The sequence below is a fragment of the Plectropomus leopardus genome, chromosome 16 (assembly GCF_008729295.1).
Source record: "Plectropomus leopardus isolate mb chromosome 16, YSFRI_Pleo_2.0, whole genome shotgun sequence".
Lineage (NCBI taxonomy): Eukaryota > Metazoa > Chordata > Actinopteri > Perciformes > Serranidae > Plectropomus > Plectropomus leopardus.
In genome coordinates this window covers 3,525,677-3,548,087 of record NC_056478.1, presented here as the reverse complement: position 1 = coordinate 3,548,087, position 22,411 = coordinate 3,525,677, and the positions used below count along the sequence as shown (strand labels likewise).

General features: G+C 40.8%; 1 protein-coding gene across 3 annotated transcripts in view; it reads right to left on the bottom strand.

Annotated features, from left to right (window-relative positions):
- LOC121955786 (kelch-like protein 29) overlaps positions 1-22,411 on the bottom strand; it is a 378,430-nt gene that overhangs the window by 88,169 nt on the left and 267,850 nt on the right. For all 3 annotated transcript variants that reach the window (XM_042503866.1, XM_042503868.1, XM_042503869.1), the window contains one exon: positions 16,384-16,582. In XM_042503866.1, the coding sequence (XP_042359800.1) occupies positions 16,384-16,582 (199 nt within the window). The remainder of the gene's footprint in view (positions 1-16,383; positions 16,583-22,411) is intronic.

The following is a 22,411-nucleotide window of genomic DNA, read 5'->3' as shown; positions in this document are numbered from 1 at the left end:
GTGATTATTCTCTGCAGGTTTCGACTCTTTTTACACACATGTAGTAATTTCATCCATTAACATATTAATAGAAAAATATTGACTACCGGCACTTTAAGAAACGCCTGAAATGGTCCATTAAAACTGCAACAAACAAGCGCGACAGCAGCCTGGTGAAGCAGTATGGCAGCGTGCATCGAGCGTAAACACAGACAACAATGGCAACATCTGGACCGAGCCCGGCATCAAATCTCTCAGGAGGAGGTTTCAGTCATCGCGGGCTGTGAATTGTGTGACAAAAAAGTCTGAATTCTGAGGGACGGACGAGCTTGTGTAAGAGCTGAATCTCAAATTGAAGTTGATGCCCACCCACGGAGCGTGACACACACACACACACACACACACACACACACACACACACACACACACACACACACACACAAAAGTACACCCCCTGACAGTTTCTGCATATTGCTTCAACTCAACTTCAACCAAATGAAACCTATCTGTGACAGGAGCGCACCGCCCATGCTTTACCCCCGTCACACACACGTGGGACGTACAGTCGCTCCGGAGAGGTTGATGGAGAGATGAAGACAGACCGGAAAGATCGTGTTTCCTGCTCTTCCCTGCTGCCACAGCGGCTCTTATCTCACCTTGTTATGTGTCTCCTTGCTCTCTGCACCATGCTGCGACCATGCTTTCACTATTCATCCTGTTTTTTCTTTTTTTTTTTTTACCCTGCGGCTAACACCTCCTTCCTTCTCCATCTCTCTCTAAACCTACGGGAGACTTTGCTCCCTCTCTCAAGTCGTTCCCACTCAAACCCCCCTGGGAGTCGTTGCTCTTTTTCCAATATTCTCTCCATTTCATCTTCCTTCACTGCATCCTGTTCTTTCACCCCGTGCCCTTTGGCCTCTTTCAGCCCTCTGCGACCTTCCTTTAACCAGTCGGACTTTGCCGCGGGTACAGTCAAAGGGACACTGCGGGGTTGGGTGAAGTCGCAGAGACACACTGACACCTGATAGTTACTCTGCACGGCTGAAGCTGAGAGTTAAAGTGGCTTGCTAAAATGCATGTCATGTGCTAGAATTGTCCTCCCGGCTTGAGATTTCCTCGTCTGTAAGTGGTTTCTTACCAAAACAAATATCAGCTCAAAACTAGAATTACCGCCCCGGTGTTGAATGCCTCCGCACAGCAGCCAAGCTTCTTTTAAAATTTACGTCCATGTCTGTGAAAAAAATGGGAAAGTGAAAAAATTCGGAGACACCAGTGGAGAATGAGAGAGAGGGGACATTCAGAGACACCAGTGGACACACCGGCAGAAAATGAGAACAGAGTGGACATTCAGAGACATCGGCGGAGAATGAGAGCGGAGCAAACATGCCTGAAATACGTTCTATCAACACTCTATCGACTACATCTCATATTTCAATCGAGGAAAAGTTATTTCGCGATTGATATCGTTGTTGTTTTATCGGCCAGCCCTAACCTCTTGGATATAAACTGTTAGACTGAAGACCAAAAACATGTTTTGTAAGGCCTCAATGACCTTGACCTTTGACAGTCCAATCAGTCCATCGTTGAGTCCACGTTTGTGCCAAATTTGAGAAAACTTCCTGAAGACCCTCTTGAGATATTGCGTTCACAAGAATGAGACAGACGGGGTCACTGTGACCTTGATGTTTGACCATCAAAATCCAGTCAGTTCATCCTGAAGTCCAAATGAATGTTTGTTCCAGATTTAATTTTTTTTAAGAAAAGCTGCCTTAAAATCAGGGGCGCAACGACTGCAAAAACAGCCCAAGAATTCCTGAGGGGATTTTCTAATGTGCAGCAGAACGGCATTTGAAAATGTAAGTGGTGTGTTTTTTTGTTTTGTTTTTTTTTGTGCAAAATTTGCATCCTTTTTATAATCAAATATTTATTCATTTATTCAGTCAGAAATTAGGAAAGTGACAGTATTGTTACTGGAACTCAAAATATACAGGACCCTGGTCGCTACACATTCTTAGACCCAAAATAGTAATTCAGCAACCACAGCAGTACAAATAAACACCAAATCATTAAAGTTCAGCAGACAAATTACAAACAAAAAAACCTGCTTGTGACCTCTTAAAGCCTTCAACTTCATCACTGACCCTTTCTAGCATGTGTTCCTATGACACAATTTCTAACACAGATTGCTCCATTTTTCAAAATCTGGAGGGGATGTATTCTTCCAAAATCTGAGGATCACTCGAGCTGCTGTGGCGACCCCTACTTTATCACAACAAGGTCATATTTTGATACATTTGGCACTTCTGTTAGGTCCCCCATCAGACATAGCCTTGAAGATTTAGGTACCATTGCACCTAACCACTTCCCTATGTGATCCAAAACTTATTTCCAAAACGGGTTACATTCCCAGATTGCATGTAGAACAAAATTTGCATCTCAGGGAAGAAAAGTCCTCCTACAATTTCTCTGCTTTTTTATTGCACTTTACATCTCCATTTTTATGACTATGACTCATATAAACTGAGAAATCTACAAGGGCTTAAACTCAACAGTGCGCTTTATGAAGGATGCCCTGGCTCAAATAATTCAGATATTTTTCTTGGTCTCTGACTTTATCATTATTCTAAAGGAAATTTGGCTGTTTTGCAATCAGCCATTAAACACATAAATTATAGAAATACCCTGCTGACAATGAGAAACGAACATCTGGTCGAGTCTCATGAGAAAAAAAGTGTCTGCGAGTTAATAAACATGTCACATGTATAAATATATATGTGTGAATATATTCACATGCTGTGTGAAAAGTGGTGCAGACTTTTCCTCACTGGGTATCACAGGCAGTGCCAGTCCGCCTCTGAGGGCTCAGAGCCATTCATATCTCACTGCTGGTCCATAACCATTTCCTCTTATCTCAGCCGCTTCTCTCTAATCTCTCTCCTTTGCTTTTTTTCCTTCCTAATCCGATGATTTCTCTCCCAGGGTGTTAATTTGCTATGGTGAGGATCAGGGGGCCAAAGGCTCCCAAATAATGTCAGTGTCCAAGGAGGTGCAAGATGTATGCATGTGCAGGATTTGAGTGTGTGTGTATTTTTCAATTTGTGTTGTGCACAACTCTGCACTCCAGTGATGGGCTGGTGTACAAACAATTCTCATGTCCTCAAATATCCTCAAACTATGTTTAAAGGGTTGGTTCACTCAAATTACTGACTTATTACAGTGGTATCGAGTCATGCAGATCGTTTTATTTGCCCATATTTTGAGATATCGTTACCTAAAAATCCCACTTCCACCCTAAAACAGTGAAATTAAATAGATTGTGGTGCTTGCAGGATTGTGATTACATTAAAAAAACTCAGCGGCATTGTGTCTTTCATGAAACAGTGTCCCCGATACCCAAATACAGTTTTTGGTGGAACTCCTTTCACCGAAGAAATAGTCCCAGTTCAGGGTTTGTTCTGTGAATTTTCCTGAATAACTGGGACATGGTCACTGGAGACAGATGTTCTTGTTGAATTTTTTAAATGTAATGTTTCAATGCTGCGAGCAGGGCACATGAAATTAGATTTTACTTCCATGGATTGCTTTGGAGCAGCAACACAAAACACAATAAAATGATGGTGACCTCAAAACTTGGACAAATAAAACAATATAAAAGTGACATGTTTTCTTGTAATTTGCAATGACTTGACAAATGTTTCTGTATTCAGATCTTAAAGGGATAGTTTTTTGAAGTGGGGTTGTATAAGCTACAGTTTGGAGAAGCAGGCAAGAGCAGTGACACAGTTACGATAAACCTTTGGAGAAATTCAGTTGTCCAATGTGCTGCTGTGGACGGGGGACAAATCATATTTTAACCCCCAAAAAAAAAAAAAAACAATATCTGTTCAGGTGCAAAATATGGTTTACCAGTATCATCACCACTTTACCTTCCTCTCTGACAGCCTGAGCCAACAGACGTTTTTAACAGCTTCAGCTCCCCAACTATACTGTCGTCACAGTCACCAAACACCATTAACAAAAACATCCATTTAGTCTCCTTGAACGCAGGAGCTGCTTCGATCAGTTAGTTAGTTTGTGTTATTGTGCGACTTTGGCGTTAAAAAATGTTAGTTAAGATTCTACAAAGTCACAAAATAATGCAAACAAACTAATTGATCGAGGCAGCAGTAAAACCAGCAGCTGCTGTGTTCAGAAAGATCTCCATTTTTTCAATGGAGCCTGGTGGATCTGACGAGATCCCCTTTCTCAATAACATGGGCTGTCTGATGTCAAGGTAAAGCAATGAAATATTCTAAATATAGCACACATTTCAATGTTTTTGTAGGAGTGTTTTTAGGGGACTAAAATCCGTTTTGCAGCTGGACCTCATTCATTGCAGCACATTGCTTAGCTTCTGTGTTCATACTAAAAAGCTGACTATGGATAAGCAAATCATGCAAAATCCGAACTATCCCTTTAAACACCCGGGTTTGATGGATGCGGGTGCATCTGTAACAAATCTGCACTATCAGCAAATGCAATGATAAGTTTTTGATACAGTTTTATTTTGGTCTGTTGAATATTGGATGAAGCCGCCTTGCAGCCTCGCAGCGGGTCAGATGTGGCATGAGCGATGCTGAGGCCGATCCATGTTCCTGAAAATGCTTCTCGCTTTGGGTCTGAGCACGATCTGCGGCTCGAGGAATAAAATGAGTCAAATTTTCAGGTGGCAACACAATCCTTCACCAGACCCCCCCCCACCCCTCTCGCCCTTTCCTTCCTCCTCGGTAGCTCGGGCTGACAGTCGACGCTCGCCAAAAGGTCAAGAGAACAGAACCTTAATTTTGGCTGCAGCCCCTCCAGACATCCAGACCAGAGGTTATCTAATCTGGATTTACTGCCTCCATGTTACATTTATGAGCCCAGATAGAAATGTTTGCTTGAGATTTCACTGATAAGCCGAAGGAATATCAAAAACTCACACTCCAATTCTCCCGTGAATAGCTGCATCCAACTTTCTCTCTCTCTCTCTCCTGCTCGCCCCCTCCCTCGCTCTCCCTCCCTCAAATACCATCTCAGACTCCAGAAATAAAATCGGAAGAGGATCCGCTGAAGGGCACTCTTCACATAGAGCGATTAAGACGTTTCTGGCACATTCCCCTGCATCCTGCTTTTCCAGTTTGAGAGGTGAAACAGAGTAATCTCACGCTGCATTGGCTCTAAAAGACAAACCAGGCTGAATAATTACACAGAGCAGGACAATAATCAACAGAGTCCTGACATAAAAAAAGAAAAAAGAGACGCAAAGCTTATAATTGTCTTTCCAAACTGCTGACAGCTTCCCCGTCGCGTTGGCCTTGCTTAATGGTTAGCGTTGAAGCGGTGAAGCCAGAGAGAAAGATGACGAATAAATTCAATTATTTCATGAAGAAGAGCGAGTGTCAGCGTTGACGGCGAACATTTGAGGAAACATGCAGGGGATCGGCGAGTATTAATCAGGCCGGAGCCGGAAGCTGTAGGTGGCAGACTTTCGGAGCAAAGACATCTGATGGTCTTTCTCCTCTCAAGGTGTGAATCTCCTCTCTTTGCGGTGGTGGCGGCGCTGCAGAAGAGCTGCTGGCTGGCGGAGGTGTGAATGAGTACATGAATGTCACACCTACGGGCCGCGGACCTCACAGAACGTCCCGGGTTTATTGTCTCCAGCATGGATGCGAGCCAAGCCATTGTGCCGTGCTGATCTAATGAAATCCAGCCATTTTCAGACCGCAGCACAACCAGCACGGAGTGTTTTATTTGGCGTGCCTTATGCTGCAGGAATGTTAAATGGTCAATAATGTTTAATATCAACATTTCCAGCTGAAATCCTGCTGCAGAACATGCTGCGGTTCTGAAAAAATCTTGTTCTGGGAGCTTTAAACTGAGTAATGTAGTAAAAGGAGTGATTACAGATAAAATGTGTAAAAAAAGACTGCTGCAAACTCTCAGTTGCTGCTGCTTCTCTGCGTGTTACTGTGATTCTTGACTTCTATGCCTTTAGATCAGTGGCGCCCCCATGGGGGGACCACAGGGGGCCACGGAGCTGCAATACAATTGCTCGTCCCCCCTCAACATATAACTGTCTCTAAGGGGCTGTGGTGTGCTCATCTATTCAACTTGCATGAAAGCAGTATCTTGTGAAAGTAGACAACCTAGTGCAGAGATACCCAACATGCTTTGCTTGGGGCCACTTTTGCAAAATGACAACAGGCTAGGGGCCAGCAGCAGCATACATGTTTCTAGGATTTGAGGATGTTTGATGAATTTTAGGACGTTCGTGGATTTTAGGACATTTCTAGGATTTTAGGACCTTGCTCAGATTTTAGGAAGTTTGATGGATTTTAGGATGTTCAGAAGATTTTAGGAAGTTCGTAGGATTTTAGGACATTTGTAGGATTTTACAACGTTAGTACGATTTTAGGACATATCTAGGATTTTAGGATGTGTCTTAAGGACGCTCTTCGTATTTAAGGATGTTTATAGGATTTTAAGATGTTTATAAGGTTTTGGGACATTTTTGGGATTTTAGTACGTTTCTAGGATTTTAGGACTTTAGGGGTTTAGCAAGGACCTCTGTCAGGTGGTGCAAAGGATCCTCCTTGACCAGTCTTTTAAAGAAAAGGACACCAAGCCTATTTACAAAACGACAAATTCTCCAGACATTACACATTAAAACAGGATTGTGGCAAAGGTCAAAGTGTTAACCTGTACCAGCATTAGTCTTTGCACATCAGGTGAGATTAACTGTAAAATAAGAACCCAAAATATATCAGAATGCAAATCTTACTCTCCAAGTAGACATATTGTTCAACTTGCCTGTACACTTGAGAAGCATAATTGAGTTTGTTAAATTCAGTTATAACTTTTTTTTTATGTGTCACACAAAGATTTATGAGAAAAAAAATCTGGGGGTATCTCTTGTTGTAGCATACGCCACGGCTGTGAAAAAAAAATCTTTTCCTGGGCAGCTTTAAACTGAGTAATCAAGTAAAAAAAAAAAAAGATCACACAGATAAAGCACATGGACAGAAATACTCAACCTGCAAACGCTTATCTCAGTTGCCCCTCCTGCTGCTGTGCACGTTACTGTAATTTACGACTTCACCGTCTTTAGAAACGTCTACGCTTGATTACAGATGATGAAGTGGTCATGGAGGAGGACAGGCTGAGAAAGAATGGAGCTACAATTTAAGGATTCCCTTAAACAGCGCATGTATTTAAAGGTATAACAATGTGTGTGTGTGTGAGTGAGACGGAGAAACAGTGTGAGCCGAGCTGGACCCCTGCGTCTCCTAGTCATTACAGCTCATTTGTCTGAGTGCTATTCCACTTGGCTGGGTTGAGTTAACAGTTTGCCCTGGCGCTCTCCACCCTCCTCCGAGCCGAACAGGGCGACACGTGGAGAGAAGGAGACGGGAGCACGGCGTACGAGGTTTGCCGCGTGCACAGTGGAAACTTTTCTTGCTCCTTAATGGCACATATGGATGGAACAAATCAAAATGCAAAACAAAAAAAAAAGGTTTGTGAGTAAACTCAGAGCACCAGCGGCTGTTTAATCCCCCCCGACCCCCTGGAAAGTCTAATGACAGCTAATCAGATGCACATCCACACTCTAATTAACCAATTAGCAGCTAATGGATACACATACAGTACGCAAAACACTGTGGATTCATTAGGAGACACTCATAGTTTTCACTTTACCCAAGACTCTTTTCTGGCCAAATGAGGACGACGGGATGCTGCTAACAACCTGCCCCCCTGCTTTCCTGAAAAGTTCACCGCTGCAGCAGGGAAATGAGGCGCCGAAGAACAGATATGAGCAGGGTTCATGCATGTTTTCAACCAATACATTTCCAGGACTTTTCCAGGACTTTGAGGCCATATTTAAAGACCATGCATTCTCTGAAATTACCATTGATATTCTTTATCAATACTTTCTTATTACTTTAAAATATAAATATATATTTAAATATATATATATTTTTTTTAAATATTAATTCAGGATTAGAAGGGAATATTTAAATATAACGAAGGGACTGTTCATATTTTGATGAGAGGGGAGGGAGTGGTGCAAAAAGGGGGAGGAGTGTCAAATAATTTTTCAAGCACTTTTTTTATTCTGGCTTTAGAGCAGGGGCATACAACTTTAAATGGCTGTATTTTGTATTTATTTAATTGCAAATTTAAGAGTAAAAAAAAAAGAAGCCATAATTTTATTGTTTTAACTTTTTTTGTAATTTTTTGCTTTTACAAGATTTGGTGATTTTAAAAAGAAAACACAATTCTTTACTATTTTTTTTTTCTTTTTTGATGGCAAGTTTTCTTTCTTAAAAGTTTTTGGCTTTTTTTTAATTTTTGGTGATCTTTAAAGAAAACATGCCTTCCAAACCCATGGGCCTGTTAAAATAAAATGCCAAAATTAAATTTCTGATGCTCCTTAGTCACATCATGCGTCAGTAAAGAGGTTTGTAAAATAAAATTCAATGACTTCTTTAAAACTGTTCAGAGTATACTGGTATTTGGAAATCCCATGATGAAGTTTTTCCATGACCGTACAAACTCTGCATGAGGGAAAAATAAGATGCCTTAAAATCAGTGCAAAAATCAAAAGGTGCAAAAATCAAAAAAAAAGATTCAAAAACGCCATCTGTTCACACACAGAAGCATACAGAGCTTCTCTTTATGTTTAAAATTATATCTGAAAATCACAGACAGCCAATTTCTATTCTGAATATCTTTTTTTGGCTCCTTAATTAGCATCTAATAGAGCCGACGGGCAGAGCATCCACTCAATAAAACGCTCCAGAATGCAAAGTGACACAGAGGACTGTCTCATTTTCAGTCAGCAAGGCAACTCAAAAATAAACTTTATGTCACGGTGGTTATCCGGATTTTACGACTCTTTCCTCGTCGTAATTGTGAGAGAAAATGTCTAAATGCTTCCCGGCTTTGTAATACATGTATTTTTTATTTTTTAAACGCTTCCATTAACACCCAGGGGAGAAGGAGACAATGTGGTGATCGGCCAGGACTCGTCAGGAGTGACTGACACAATATTCAACCATCAATAAAAATCCTGGGGCTATTAAGTAAAGAAATAAATTACAACAATGCGGCACAGCAGGACTCTTTATAAAGAAAAAAACCTGAGAAAACAAGACAATTAAAGGGAGTGTGGAAAAACCATCTGGCTGCTTCTGTTTAGCCGCAATAGAAATAACTTTTTTAGAGCTAATGGAGCAAGTGCTCATTAAGACGTCGGCCTTTTTGCTACATTTAAAAAAGTTCATGCTATTCCATCTTAGGAACACACTGCAGAGTGCGTCTTCATAGGCCATTAATATTCATATTAATGGTTTTCTTTTTCTTGACATGACAAATGAGCTTAATATCAACCATATTTTTTACAACCATAATATGATATTAAAGCTGCTGTTATCTATATTAACAATGGATAAAAGAGCTACTTGTAATGTGAAAGGTCTCTTCTGTGGTGAGGAACTCACACACACTCTGCAGTTTCCCTCCGAGCTTCTTTTTGGTTTAGTTTTCTGTAACTTTCCTGCTAGATTCATGTTTACTGCTCGCTAAAACGGTGAATCATACATTAGTCAGCTGAATCACGACTCAAATTATTGCTAACTTTGCTCTTTTTATCAGTTGTGTTAAAACAACTTAAAATGATATCAGGCTCATTCGAGATGAGTCAGATCTGCACAGACCTGATCAACGCCAGTCGCCGCACAACGCACGCCAGCTAGATTTGTGTCCGACTTGCTCTGACATCATGTGGGTTACAATAAGCTTGAGATTGAGGCGAACACAGTTTTTGGAGCCAGGCGGCGCAGATGCAGCCCACCGACTGCAACTCAGGGCATGATGGGAAAATGCTTGACTGTTGCCTGATCTCTGAGCTGATTGGCTCTTGGTTTTGACCACAAACACCTGGGTTTGTCAATAAAAATCCTAATTTTAAAGCTAAATTTTAGGCAGTTAGTCTCATATTGTGCATCGTAGGTTTAATCTGTTGAACATATCTGGTGTGGTTGATGAAATAAATAAATGAATGAATAAAATCCATTAATAATAATAATAATAATGATAATAATAGCAAAAATAATAATAATAGTAATAATAAAAACAATAATAGTTATTGTTAGATTAATAATAACAACAATAATATTACAGTTGAATCTAACAGGATGTAAATATTGGTGTAAATTCCTGATGTTGTTTGACGGCTGCTAGAAACTGTCTGACTTGACCGCAGTGTTATATTTTACCAACATGCTGATGCAGCAGGATCTCATCAGCGTCCGCCCGAAGAGCCGTTCATCTTAAACGAGCCTAATGCGTCAGTGTTGTGTAAACAGTTTGTGGCACCGCCTAGCTTTGCTCAGAGCAGATATATTGCATATTGTTGTTTATGTTGGATGATATCCATCTCTCCCGTCCTGTCCTATCATACCCTACAAACAACACAGTGCAGAAATATCAACAATATTTAAGGTCATTTAGGAAACCGTCACTATAATGTCTAAAGTCTGCCCTCTGACAAGTTTACTTTTTTACTCCTTATTCCTTTATGGGAAAAAGCTAAACTTTTTGGGAAATACAATTATTCACTTTCTAGGGTCGAGATATACATAAAAAGATTTATACAAATCTGTCGATTAAATAAGAGGCCTGGATGAGCATGGATGTATAAAGAGACCAGGATACATGGTCGGAAGCAGGGCCACATTTATTCCAATTAAAGTTGCTCAGTGGCGCATGAAGCCAAAAACATTCAACTGCTGCTTGTAAAATTACCCAGATGTTCGACACTGCTTGTGAACAGTGCGGCCCATAGAGCAGGCGCAACTAGCGACTTCCACTGGCAGAGCCGGCTGCTTACAGTTTAACCATTCGCTAACTTGAATGGGTATAAAATGATTGAATCTTTCTAGGCTGTATTCAATGTATTCACTGATTTACAGATGGCTTTTTTGCAATATAAATCTATGGAAAAAGAAAGTCTGGGCCTTGTGGCATCATGGATGTAACTGTTTGGCCACTGCAGAGCCAGCTGCCAGTTAGCTTAGCAGAAAAACTGGAAAAAAAAAAGAAGGGATAAGCTAATCTGTTTGTGCTTGAAACAAATAAACATCTTCACAATAATAATAATAATATTAACATTAATATAATAAAGCTTGCTTATATTGTTTCTATGTTATTACCTAAACATCATTATATTTTTCTTCCTTATTTATCTTCATCTTTGCTTTTTTACTTTCGATAGACCTCAACAATGCAGTATTAATGGTCCTTTTCTAATGAATGATGCGGGAGCACCTGCACTGTGAGTCTAACCTCTATCAGTGGATTCACTGATTTAAGTCTGGATGTGAAAGGATGTTAATTAAAAATCTTTCTCACAAAAAGTAAATTAAATTTCCGGGCTGAAAAAAATTTAATTCAACTCACATTTATCACCAGTGAAAAGGCTGAATGTGTGAGGCGCTCAGATGCTTGTCCAAGCACCCACACACACACACACAACACACACACACACACTGAATGAGCACAAACACCCCCACTATAATACACGCACATATGCACGCGACTCACAAGTTCACAGATTGACTGCGCTCAGCAAGAAGTGCTTCACGGATGGCAGTTTTCCTTTCTTTTTCCGCTTGACAGACTTATCAACCGAGCTCAGGTGGTGCCCCATCTGCTTGCGCACATTTAAAATACACACACATACGCACACTCGCACACTCACTTACTGCTTACACAAGTAGACACATGCTCAAGGAATAAACTCAATCAAATGTCTGCCCTTCAAATTTCATTTCTGATCCCCCTGGCTCCTTCACCCCCTCCCCCTCTCTGACCACATCCCGACCTCTCCTCCTGTTCTCCAACATCTCTTTTCTTTCTTGTCCTCTCAGCGCCAACCGCACTCCCCGACAACCTCGAATTCTCCTTCCAGGCTTTTCTTTATCTAACTGGCTGTCCTGTGTGTTCACGTGCTCGTCGCAACCCCACAATCCCAGTGACCGTGCCCCCTGCTGTGCAGAGCCCACCCTGTCCAACGCAGCAGATGGCGGAGCAACACATGCATGCACACAGACAATCACAACCACTGACACACACTCGGGCGGAAAGAACAGGCCAGCAAGAAGACGCACAACTACGCAAAATGTCAAAGCACATTGGTATTTATCTGCACACCAAGTACAGTGCATCAAAACACAGTTTTACACACACACACACACACACACACACACACACACACACACACACACACACACACACACACACACAATGTTTATAAACACTGATGATGAAACATATATATTTAATTTTTATATAATATATAGCCGTGGATATATATATCTAAACACTTATATATATATTATTTATATTATATATATATATATATATATATATATATATATATTATTTTTATTTTTTTTCCCTTGAGCCTGCCTGAATGACAATGCATGAAGCGTTTCTCACATGATGTGTTCAGTGACCACCCGAAATTTTTAAATCCAATGACAATTTTTGTTTTGACAGTTTCTGGCTGTAATAAATTATGTAAATTTGCAGATTTATATTTTGGCAGGTCAGCAGGTTTGGAAAATATGTTTTGTTAAAAATTAATCAATAAATAAAAACTTTTTTTTTTTAGAAAAAAATAATTAAAAAATTGTTGACTTTTTTTAAATCACCAAATAAATTCAAAACAAAATGTTCACCAAAAAAATTTAAAGAAAAATCTTCAAAAAGTTAAAAAAGTAAATAAAAAAATAAATATAAAAATAAAAAGTTCCTTCCCCAGTTCTTCCCCCCAAAAATTATTTGACATGCCCCTCCATAAATAATAAACAGTCCCTAATAATGATAAAAAGCCCTGAAACTAATAATCTATCATTCTAGCCATACTACAGACTATTTTTCCAACTCTAGTCAATACATTTTTAATGAGAGCAGTTTCAAAGCATTCTCTTTCTAATCAGGACTAATTACAAATGACTACTTATATCTTTAACATCACAATTCATAATTAAAGGCAAAAGCTCTGTGGTTTTTAAGGGTAAATAAGTTGCCAGAATGCTTACAAAGCTTCAAAATAGGGTTTGCCATCAAAAATGAGGATCCCCCTAAAGGTCTGGGCTGAGCCCCCAATGTCCTCAAAACAACAGAGCTGCAGCTTCAGAGGAGTTCAAAACTTGATCGAGAAAACTTACATTTATTTCTCATTCATGGAGCCATCGGGGTATAATGCATCATGAATGTATTCATACCGGCAGCATTTGTGCATTTATATAATTCTGTTGTACAGAGCCATGAGCTGCTGTGAATCAATACACACTTCAGCCTGCATAATGGGGCTGTAGCACGCATAAGATATGCACAATCCAAACACTAAAATGGGCCTTGACAGAGGATTGCTTCAAGAAACTGCTGAGAACAAGGAGAAACTACCGGATCGACGATGAGTAATGGGATGATGCCACAAATGTCTTTTCTCAGGAGGCAAATGATGCTTTATAAAGCTTTGTGTGACTGTGTTACAGGTAATTAAAGATGCAAAAATATTAACGCAATTCCCCCAATAAAGTGACAATACCCGCACAGCAGCGCTTCTCTCCTGGGTGCCAGCGGGTAGAGGGTAAACCCCAGTAAACCAAAACTAGAATAACCGCCTCGCAGTTGTATACATTCACTAACCAGTCAAGATACAGTTACATCCACACCTGCCACGCAGTGATAAAAAACAATGCTCTAACTGTGGATGTTTCTGCAAAGAGGCTAAAAATTCTAAAACGCAGATGTTTCACACACATCTTCAACTAGGCAGCACGAAAGATCAATACAACCAGCACAGTTTCAAGGTTAGTGTCACCAATGTCTGACCTTCTGTTCCTGAGGTATGGTGTTGAATAACAGCCAAAAATGGGAATTTGCTGAACACTGATGTAAAGCTAAACTTTGACCTTTTGGATATAAATGTCATCACTTCATCATTATATCCTGGTAGACAATTTGAAGAAATTTTGTCATAATGAGCGTATGAATTCTTGAGTTATAGTCAAAAACATGGTTTTTGAAGTCACAGCGACCTTTGACCATCACATTTTAATTAGTTCATTGTTGAGTTCAGGTGGACATTTGTGCTAAATTTGAAGAAATTTCCACAAGGCGTTCTCAAGATATCATGTCATATCATATCACAAGAACTAGACAGATTGCAAGGTCAGAGTGACCTTTGACCACCAAATTTTGCTCGGTTCATTGTTGAGTTCAGGTGACCGTTTGTGCCAAATTTGAGAAAATACCCTCAAGGTTGCTATGAAATACTGGGCTCAGGAGAAAGAGACAGACAAAAGGGCACTGTGACCTTTGACCACCAAACTCTAATCAAGTCATTGTTAAGTTGAAGAGGACATTTGTGCCAAATTTAAGTAAATACCCTCAAAGTGTTCTTGAGATATAGGGTTCACGAGAACGAGACAGACAGATGGACAACCCAAAAACATAATGCCTTCAACTACGGCTGTGACCTGTACGGAGGCATAAAAATCCAGCGCACAGCAGGTTACTAGACCTGACACCACATTTTAAAACAGATTAAATTAAAAACAAAAAAGATTGAACTACACTTTGCATGTTGTTTTATTAGAATTACTCTGTGCCTGATTGCCATCAGATGTGCCTTTAAATAATCAGCTTCTGATTAGCAGAGAACCCAACAGGTTCTCATTTCTCCATACAAATGCAACACAAAAGGTCAACAATAATAGGCAAAAGCAACTCTGAGTCAACTATTCAAAATTATATAAAGATTGAGAGATTAAATTTCCATAAGAAAATGAAATACAATGACAGAAAAACTTGGTAAAGTTTATAAAAAATAACTTTTAACCCCAAATTTTGTTATTGCATGTAAACTACAGTCAAACTGTCAAACTAGGCAGCGCTGGTCAAATATCAAATTTATTTGCTACTGCATTACCTGTTTCTTACCTCAAATGTTTTAAGAAACATATTTTACTGTACTGTTTAGCTGTAAAATTAGAGCGTTTTCTTACAGTGCCTTGTTTGTTTTGGCTCGACTGTTTCCAAAACGGCGGCCAGGTCACAAACGTTAACACTAAAAATATGTTTCTGAATACATCTGAGGTGAGAATTAGGCAGTGAAGTCACAGAATATTGATTTTGTCTTTGATCGGCACTGCTTAGTTTGACAGTTTGACCGCAGTTCACGAGCAGCGACCAACATAATTCACTCCTCAGCTCTGATTGGTTGTTTATACTCACATGCAGTCTTGCCATTTTTTTCATAGATTATCTGTCTTATGTGAATATAGTGACAATTTCACTAATCATGACAAAAAGTTATAAAAGTTACCATCTACAGCTTTAATATCAGAGTACAAAATCTGGCTATTCCATCTCCAGTACTACTGATGAAGAGTAGATCCAATTCCCCAACTGTTTGTTTACTGGCAAATAAACACACTGGCTGGACAACAGTGTTGGCTAATAAAACGACCTCTCCATAAAGTGCCATTTGTTAGGCAATTATCTTTATTCTACCAAGCAGAAAATAACTTGAGCGCAATAGTAAGGTGTGCCGGTGCGGAGCTCATAATAGCATGCAGACGCTATAATTAGGCGGCTCTTTACAGGGGGAACGAACGGGTTCCTGGCCGACCTGGGGGAAAAATCTAACGGCCAAAAGCAATTTGCAGGCGCCTTCCAATTTCCATGAATGATTCCTTGAATTTAACGATGTAAACAAACACGCTCTTCAATGGCTTGGACATCGGCGGCGGTCGGACAGCAACTGGTTGGCAGGATGGACTCGGCTGTGCCTAGCTGGTGTTAAAAAGTTGTTAGGAGATTTTTATTTGCTTTTTTATTTTGGAAAAAAAAGGAGGCTGGGTTCAGAAGCCTGCAAGTATGCCGTTCTGTTTTCAACTTTTTCACGGTGCGCTCAATCAGGCTCGGCTCCAGTATTCATTTGTTTGATTGTGGAGAGAAAAACCTGCACTGACATTTGGAAACATGACCTGTTGCCCACGTCTAAGTATTTACAGAAGTTGTGTGGAAAACATTATGGAGCTCTAAAGCACTGCTTTCCAGTGGTGGGCTGAAATCAATACGATGCACAAGTCAGGGTCTTCTCGTGGAGCCCTGACCTCTTTGTCACCTCGAAGCAGCAAAATGTGAATAGTGGATATATAAGTGTGTGGGTGCATGGATCCTGGCGATGTGTTCTGGGTCAATTGCACTGGTGGGTGGCGGCGACATGAGCCGCCACCTTGTTACTGGGTCATGCAAGCCAAAGATGCTACACATTTCCGTTTATGTGTGTGAGTTTGTGTTTACCAGCAGAGAGCCTCGGCCGAGTCCTGGGTGTCTGCATCTCTTGCCGTGCGTGGGGCAGCATGTGGTAGCGCTTGGCTTCGTTGACCAGATCGCGACACGCCTCCGACGACTTGATGAGCTCCTCGTTGTCCACCACGTTCAGAAGGTAGGACGGGTGGATGAAGGGAAGACGAACCACCGCCAGCAGATCTGACAGAGTCTGAGATGAAGATGAGGAGGAAGGAAAAGAAAAACAATGATTCGACGTTGAAGGCAATCAGTTTACGCCTATATAACACAACAGAGGCAAAAAATAAAAACACAAATAAAACAGTGTTTGCAGACGTTTAAATTAATTTAGACTGAGTGAAACTGCCAGGGATGATCAAAGGTTTTATATGAACACCATTAAATAAATAGCAGATAATGGATCACAGTCGGTAAACACAGACTCTCACATATTTTACAAAGAACATTTGGATTAACTCTAAACCTCATTATGAAGGTTTTTCTTAATAATATTAAAAACAGAAAAGTGACGATAAACGCCTGAGCTGTTCCAGTGAGGAAAGCGGCGAGAACATTAGATCCGTCAGAGTCAGGCCCTCAAAACTCAACACGCTGAATGTGTCAGATTTCTATTTCTGTTCTTGTGCAGGACAAAATGCCCACACTGGGATGAAAAGGCAGGAGAGCATCTCTAAATCGCAGTTTTTGTGCCTCCACACCGGGAATAGCTATGGCTGGAGGCATTATGTTTTTGGTTTGGACGTCTACCCTATTCTTGTGAATGCAATAATGTCAAGAACACCTTGAAAACATTTCTTCAAATATGGCACAAATGTCCACTTGTACTCAGCGATATAATGATTAGACTTCGGTCATCCGGAGGTTAAGGTTACTATGAGCTTGCACCCGTCTCATTCTCAGGAAACACAATATGTCAAGGAGGCCTTGAGGGAGTTTCCTCAAATTTGGCACAAACATCACTCACTTTACCATCCTTGTGAATTTGATATATCATGATTTATCGAGAACACCTTGAAGAATATTTTCTCAAATTTGGCACAAACATCCACCTGGACTTAACCATGAACTGATTAGATTTTGGTGGTCATTGGCCAAAGGTCAAAGTCACTGTGACCTCTTCCTTATGACCACAATATCTCAAGAACACCTTGAGGGAAATTTCTCAAATTTGTCACAAACATCCACTTGGACTCAACAAAACCCTAACCCTTTGTGTCCCTAACTCAAGAATTCATATGGTAATAAAGACACATTTTACACAAAAGGGACAATTTTGAAATTTGGACACTTTATATCCAAAAGATCAAATGTCAACTTCAACGTGGCATCATAATGTTCTGCAAAAACACTTTTGTATCCAAAACTCAACATCATAGCTCAGAGACAGGAGAGATATTTGGTCAGACACTGAATTGGTGACACCAATCTTGAAACTGTGCTGAGTGTATAGATCATGTGTGCTGCTGGGGGAAGATGTGTGTTAAACATCCATGTATTTTTGCATGCAAACTATAAGAGCAGCTTGACTACGTGAAGGCATTCAACCACAAGGCAGTAATTCTAGTTTATGCACGCACCATTATAGGAGCATTCACTCTTTGCAAATATAACTTAAAACAACTCCACAGACATCTGATTCAGTCATTAGAAGTTATTCATCACCAAACAAGAAGCCACCAATAAACATTTTACAAAGTTTTCAGCAACATCCGCTCACGATCTCACTTCACGTATGTACATTTGGTTGCGCTGCGAGAGCCTAAACAAGGCAGCGGGGGAGCATCCTACCGCTTCTTCCACCTTCTGCTTCTGATTTTTCCCGGCTCCAAATTAAATCTTTCAGACAGCTAATGTTCTTCTGCAGCTAAATTAAGACCCAGTTCTGGTTAATCACAACTCCATTCAAGCCGGGAGACGATGCAAAGATGCCACAGCACCATTGGGTTTTTTAGGGATCCAACAAAAAAATAAAGACTGATTTTACACAATTACGGCATATAATTGGCACCTTTTCCTTTGACGCGTCTTTTGAGGTGAGGATTTGAGCACGGTGATTAGGCTTTTAAGAGATTTAATGTTGTGGAGTGAACCGAAAATTATGAAAATCCTCAACTGTGGCAACACAAATATTTGTTTTTGTGTGCGTATTTGTTCCGTCGCTGGATGTGCATACATTTAATGTGTGCTTATACTGTATAGGTGTTCAACCACAGAGGTAGGACAGGCTGTTGCCATGGAAACCATGTCTATAGCTCTGGCTCCTGCTTCTTTTTTGTCTTTTCAGTGTGTGTATAACTGTATGTGTGCCCGTCTGTACCCCCATGGGAGTCTCATCTATGCCAACAGTAAAAGCTGTAAACAAGCTCGGACGGTGCGACAAAGAGCTGGGTGGAGGTTGACCCCGCTGACCCCTTCGGTTCAGACCGACGTGACCGAGCCGCGCAGAGGGAGAGAGTGACAAAACAACAGACTCAGAGAAACATCATTCAGGGGAGAACAAATAATAAGCTGACACTCTGCCTAAGCATCTCTCTCTCCCACCTGAGGCCTGCTTTCTCTGGCATGTGTCCCATTTGTTTTCCGGCCATGTCCGGGGCGCAGCTGACCAGAAAAGAGGAAATAAGACAGCGGAGAGAGGAACAAAGTAGAAGAGAGGAGAGAGTGGCGTGAGAAGAGACAAGTGAGAGACGAGGGGGAGGAAGAAAAGACAAGATAAAGTAAGACAAAACGAGATGCCGGCAGAAAGGACGCGACGGCAGTCAGGGAAATCTGCTGATGACACTTCCTCTCTGCGAGCACGCTCCGAGCCAAACACCGTCCTGCAGATGGGACCGTCTACTTCCCTCCTCCACGAACGCACACAGCTTACCCAACAGTTTATCAAACAAACAGCTCAATATCCACATAAACACCCGCGGTCGCTCCCAGCGCTGCAGCCTCAAATGCAGTGGGAAGGTAAAGCCAAAGCGAGCTACTTAGCATCCTGAGATATTCTTCAGGGAAGAATCACCGGCTCAGGAGAAGATACTACTTCCAATTAAAGTGCCCCCATAGTGGGAGATTTGCCCCAATAGTTACTGAGTCATGTCACACTCAAACGGAGGAGACTTAAGCTTCAGGCTCTGCTTTTCTATTACCAGCTACTTTTCTCCAGTTCTGCAACAATCTCACCTACTTTGGTCTCATGACATTGAATCATTAATGCCAGCGGATGTGGATACATTTCCAAAACACCTTTTTGACGGTGCATCATTTTTAAAGCTTCTGGGAACCTGAATCACCAAAAAACTTTCTTAGTATGTAATTTAGGATCGTACTTGCATAATAAAAGGCGTCAAAAATGATCAGACATTAGCCTCAGTCCAAATTTAAAATATTGTTATTTTAGTTTTTTCAGTTTTCTGAAGCTGGGTTGATTTGGATGTGGTTATCCCCAATCCTGATCAAAATTTCAAAGTCAGCTATCAGTTGACACTAATTTCACCGCAATCCCTCAAGACACTTCAATTCAATACTGTAGATATAATGTTATCAGACGTGGCGATGTCATTCTGTCTTTAACTAACGTAGCTTTAAAAAAAACAAACTCACCATTCAGTGACAGAGTGAAATGTATAATTTTGAGAATTTTCTGATTTTGAAAGTTCAGAGGGTGCTGAAGATGAGAGACAGTTTGACAAATGTGGTATCCAAGGAAGTGTCAATCAAAACGTGATCTGCTGCGCCCACACAGTCTTGCGAAATGCTATTATGACATGCTGATTTTATTATCGTCCATCCCCAGACTGTACTTCTGCATTAGGACACAAAGAGTAAAGAAGCAGATTGAGCAACACACTCCTGCTCTCAACTTTTAAAGTACAAACCCCCCAACAGTCCTAAATGTCTGAATACGGTGAGCTGAGTACCCCTCTTGTTTTTACATGCATTTTATCTTTTATATCTTTTGTGATTAATCTAAAGATAAAATAAGCTGACCATGACCATCCTTCCAGCAGAGTAATAGCTTCTAAATCAATACTATCTAAGTAGGAATGCACACGCTGGTGTTGTATTTAAAGTCAGTTCTGGCTCATGAGATCATATGTGAGCATCTGCAGGTCGTCAGAAATAGGTCCTCACAACTGACCGCTCTGACCCTCAGAGCTAAATTAAAGCTGTATATGGGGCAGTTCCAGCCAGGTGGTGCCCTTAGTGGCACTGCAGAAATACATGTGCAGAAATGTTTGTGAGGCGCATGTGTGAAATCTTGCTCCTATTTGGAACAGAAGGTGGACCGGCTAGAAATTTGTGTTTGGTCTAATCAGGTGTAGTTTGCATGTTGCGTGGGTTTTATCTAAATATTCTGGTGACCTTTAAAAAGGTCCTAGCTCAACCCAGATTGTCTAATAATCGTAGCAATGTCCTATAATCCTAGAAATGTACTAAAATTTTAGAAATGTCCTAACATCCTAGAAATGTCCTACAATCCTAAAAATGTGTTAAATCCCAGAAATGTCCTAAAATCCTAGAAACTTCAGAAAATCCCAGAAATTTCCTAAAATCTTACAAATATCTGAAGTCCTAGAAATGCCCTACAATCCTTGGAATGTCCTACAATCCTAAAATTGTCCTGAAATACTAGAAAAATGTATGGGATCGTGCAACTGGCCTCTTGTCATACCCCCAAAGCAAAGTAAGTTCAGTATCTCTGCACCGGGCGATACGGTCACGACCTGCTCCAGGTGGTTTCTCCTGACTCTTGTGCAATGCGTGCAGGGATAGACGACCTTGAATAAGAATAAGCGAGTAAGAATAAGCGAGTACAGAAAATCGGTCATGTAGGAGCTCAGAAGGCAAACTGCTTTCAGAACTCGAGGAGCGGATGAATTCGGAGCACAAACCAGTCGGCAGGTCGAGAGTTCAAGGCGTGATGGACAGACTAAGCCACGTTTGAGCTCAGTGCACATGGGTTCTCATTAGCAGTACCAACGTGGCACACCAGCATCAATACTCACACACACATATACACACACCAAGTTAACTTTGCTTTACCTGTGCGAGATAAAGTAAAGAAAACAAGCATCCTACTGTACCATCTGCAAGTCTTAGCTACACACAAACCCACATCTGCTGTAGCTTCTCTTCACTTGCCAAACATCTTTAAAATAGCAGTAAAACTACCTCAAAGAGCATCTGGTCTCTGCAGAAAAGGCAAGGACGGCTACCACATAAATATCCACCCAAAGATGCAGTCACACACACACATACAGCACACACAGAGAGGGATTTTCACATAGAAAGAGACAGATGGATTCACTTCAGGCCTGCAGGATGATTGTACTGTACTATAATCATTTGCTATTTGTGGTCACAGTTGTTGATCTGGTTCAGTCCGAAGGCTGATTTGACTGTTGATGAGATTAAAGCAATGCAAAGTCACTGGGGCTGACCTCTGATTAAATAAACAACCAGAGATTCAATGGTAAATAGAGCGGGATCCTCAGAGTATGTGCGTGTGTTTGGATGGGTGTATTTGGTGGAGTGTGTTTGGGGTAATGCCTGTTTTCCTCCTCTATTTCTGTGAAGGGGGAAAGAAGAATTAACTCTTCATCTCTAATTCTGACTAACTCACTATCTCTCCCACTTCGTCTTCTTCTTCTTCTTCTTCTCTCTCTAACTCTATTCCCGCTCCTCGCTCTTCCTCCCACACACGCATATATCGGCATGGAAATGAGGAAGAGTTGCACACTTGCTGCTAAAATTCAAATCCAAAGTGTCAGGCCTCACGAAAATGAAAAGAAAAAAAAGGAGTCCTGCTTCGTGCCAGCCGTGAAAGCAACTCAAGCAAGGAATTATTGCGAATATTGTTAACTCAAGGTTCTTGTTTATCATCTGAAATAGTGTTTCTAAAGAAACGAAAAAGGACTAGTTTATTATCGCCTTAATACAAGTGTGGAGTCGTGTCTTTCCTTGACTTTTTCTGCATTTTGGGTGAGCAATTTTTACTTAATACTTTGTTGCTTTTTTTTTTTTTGCA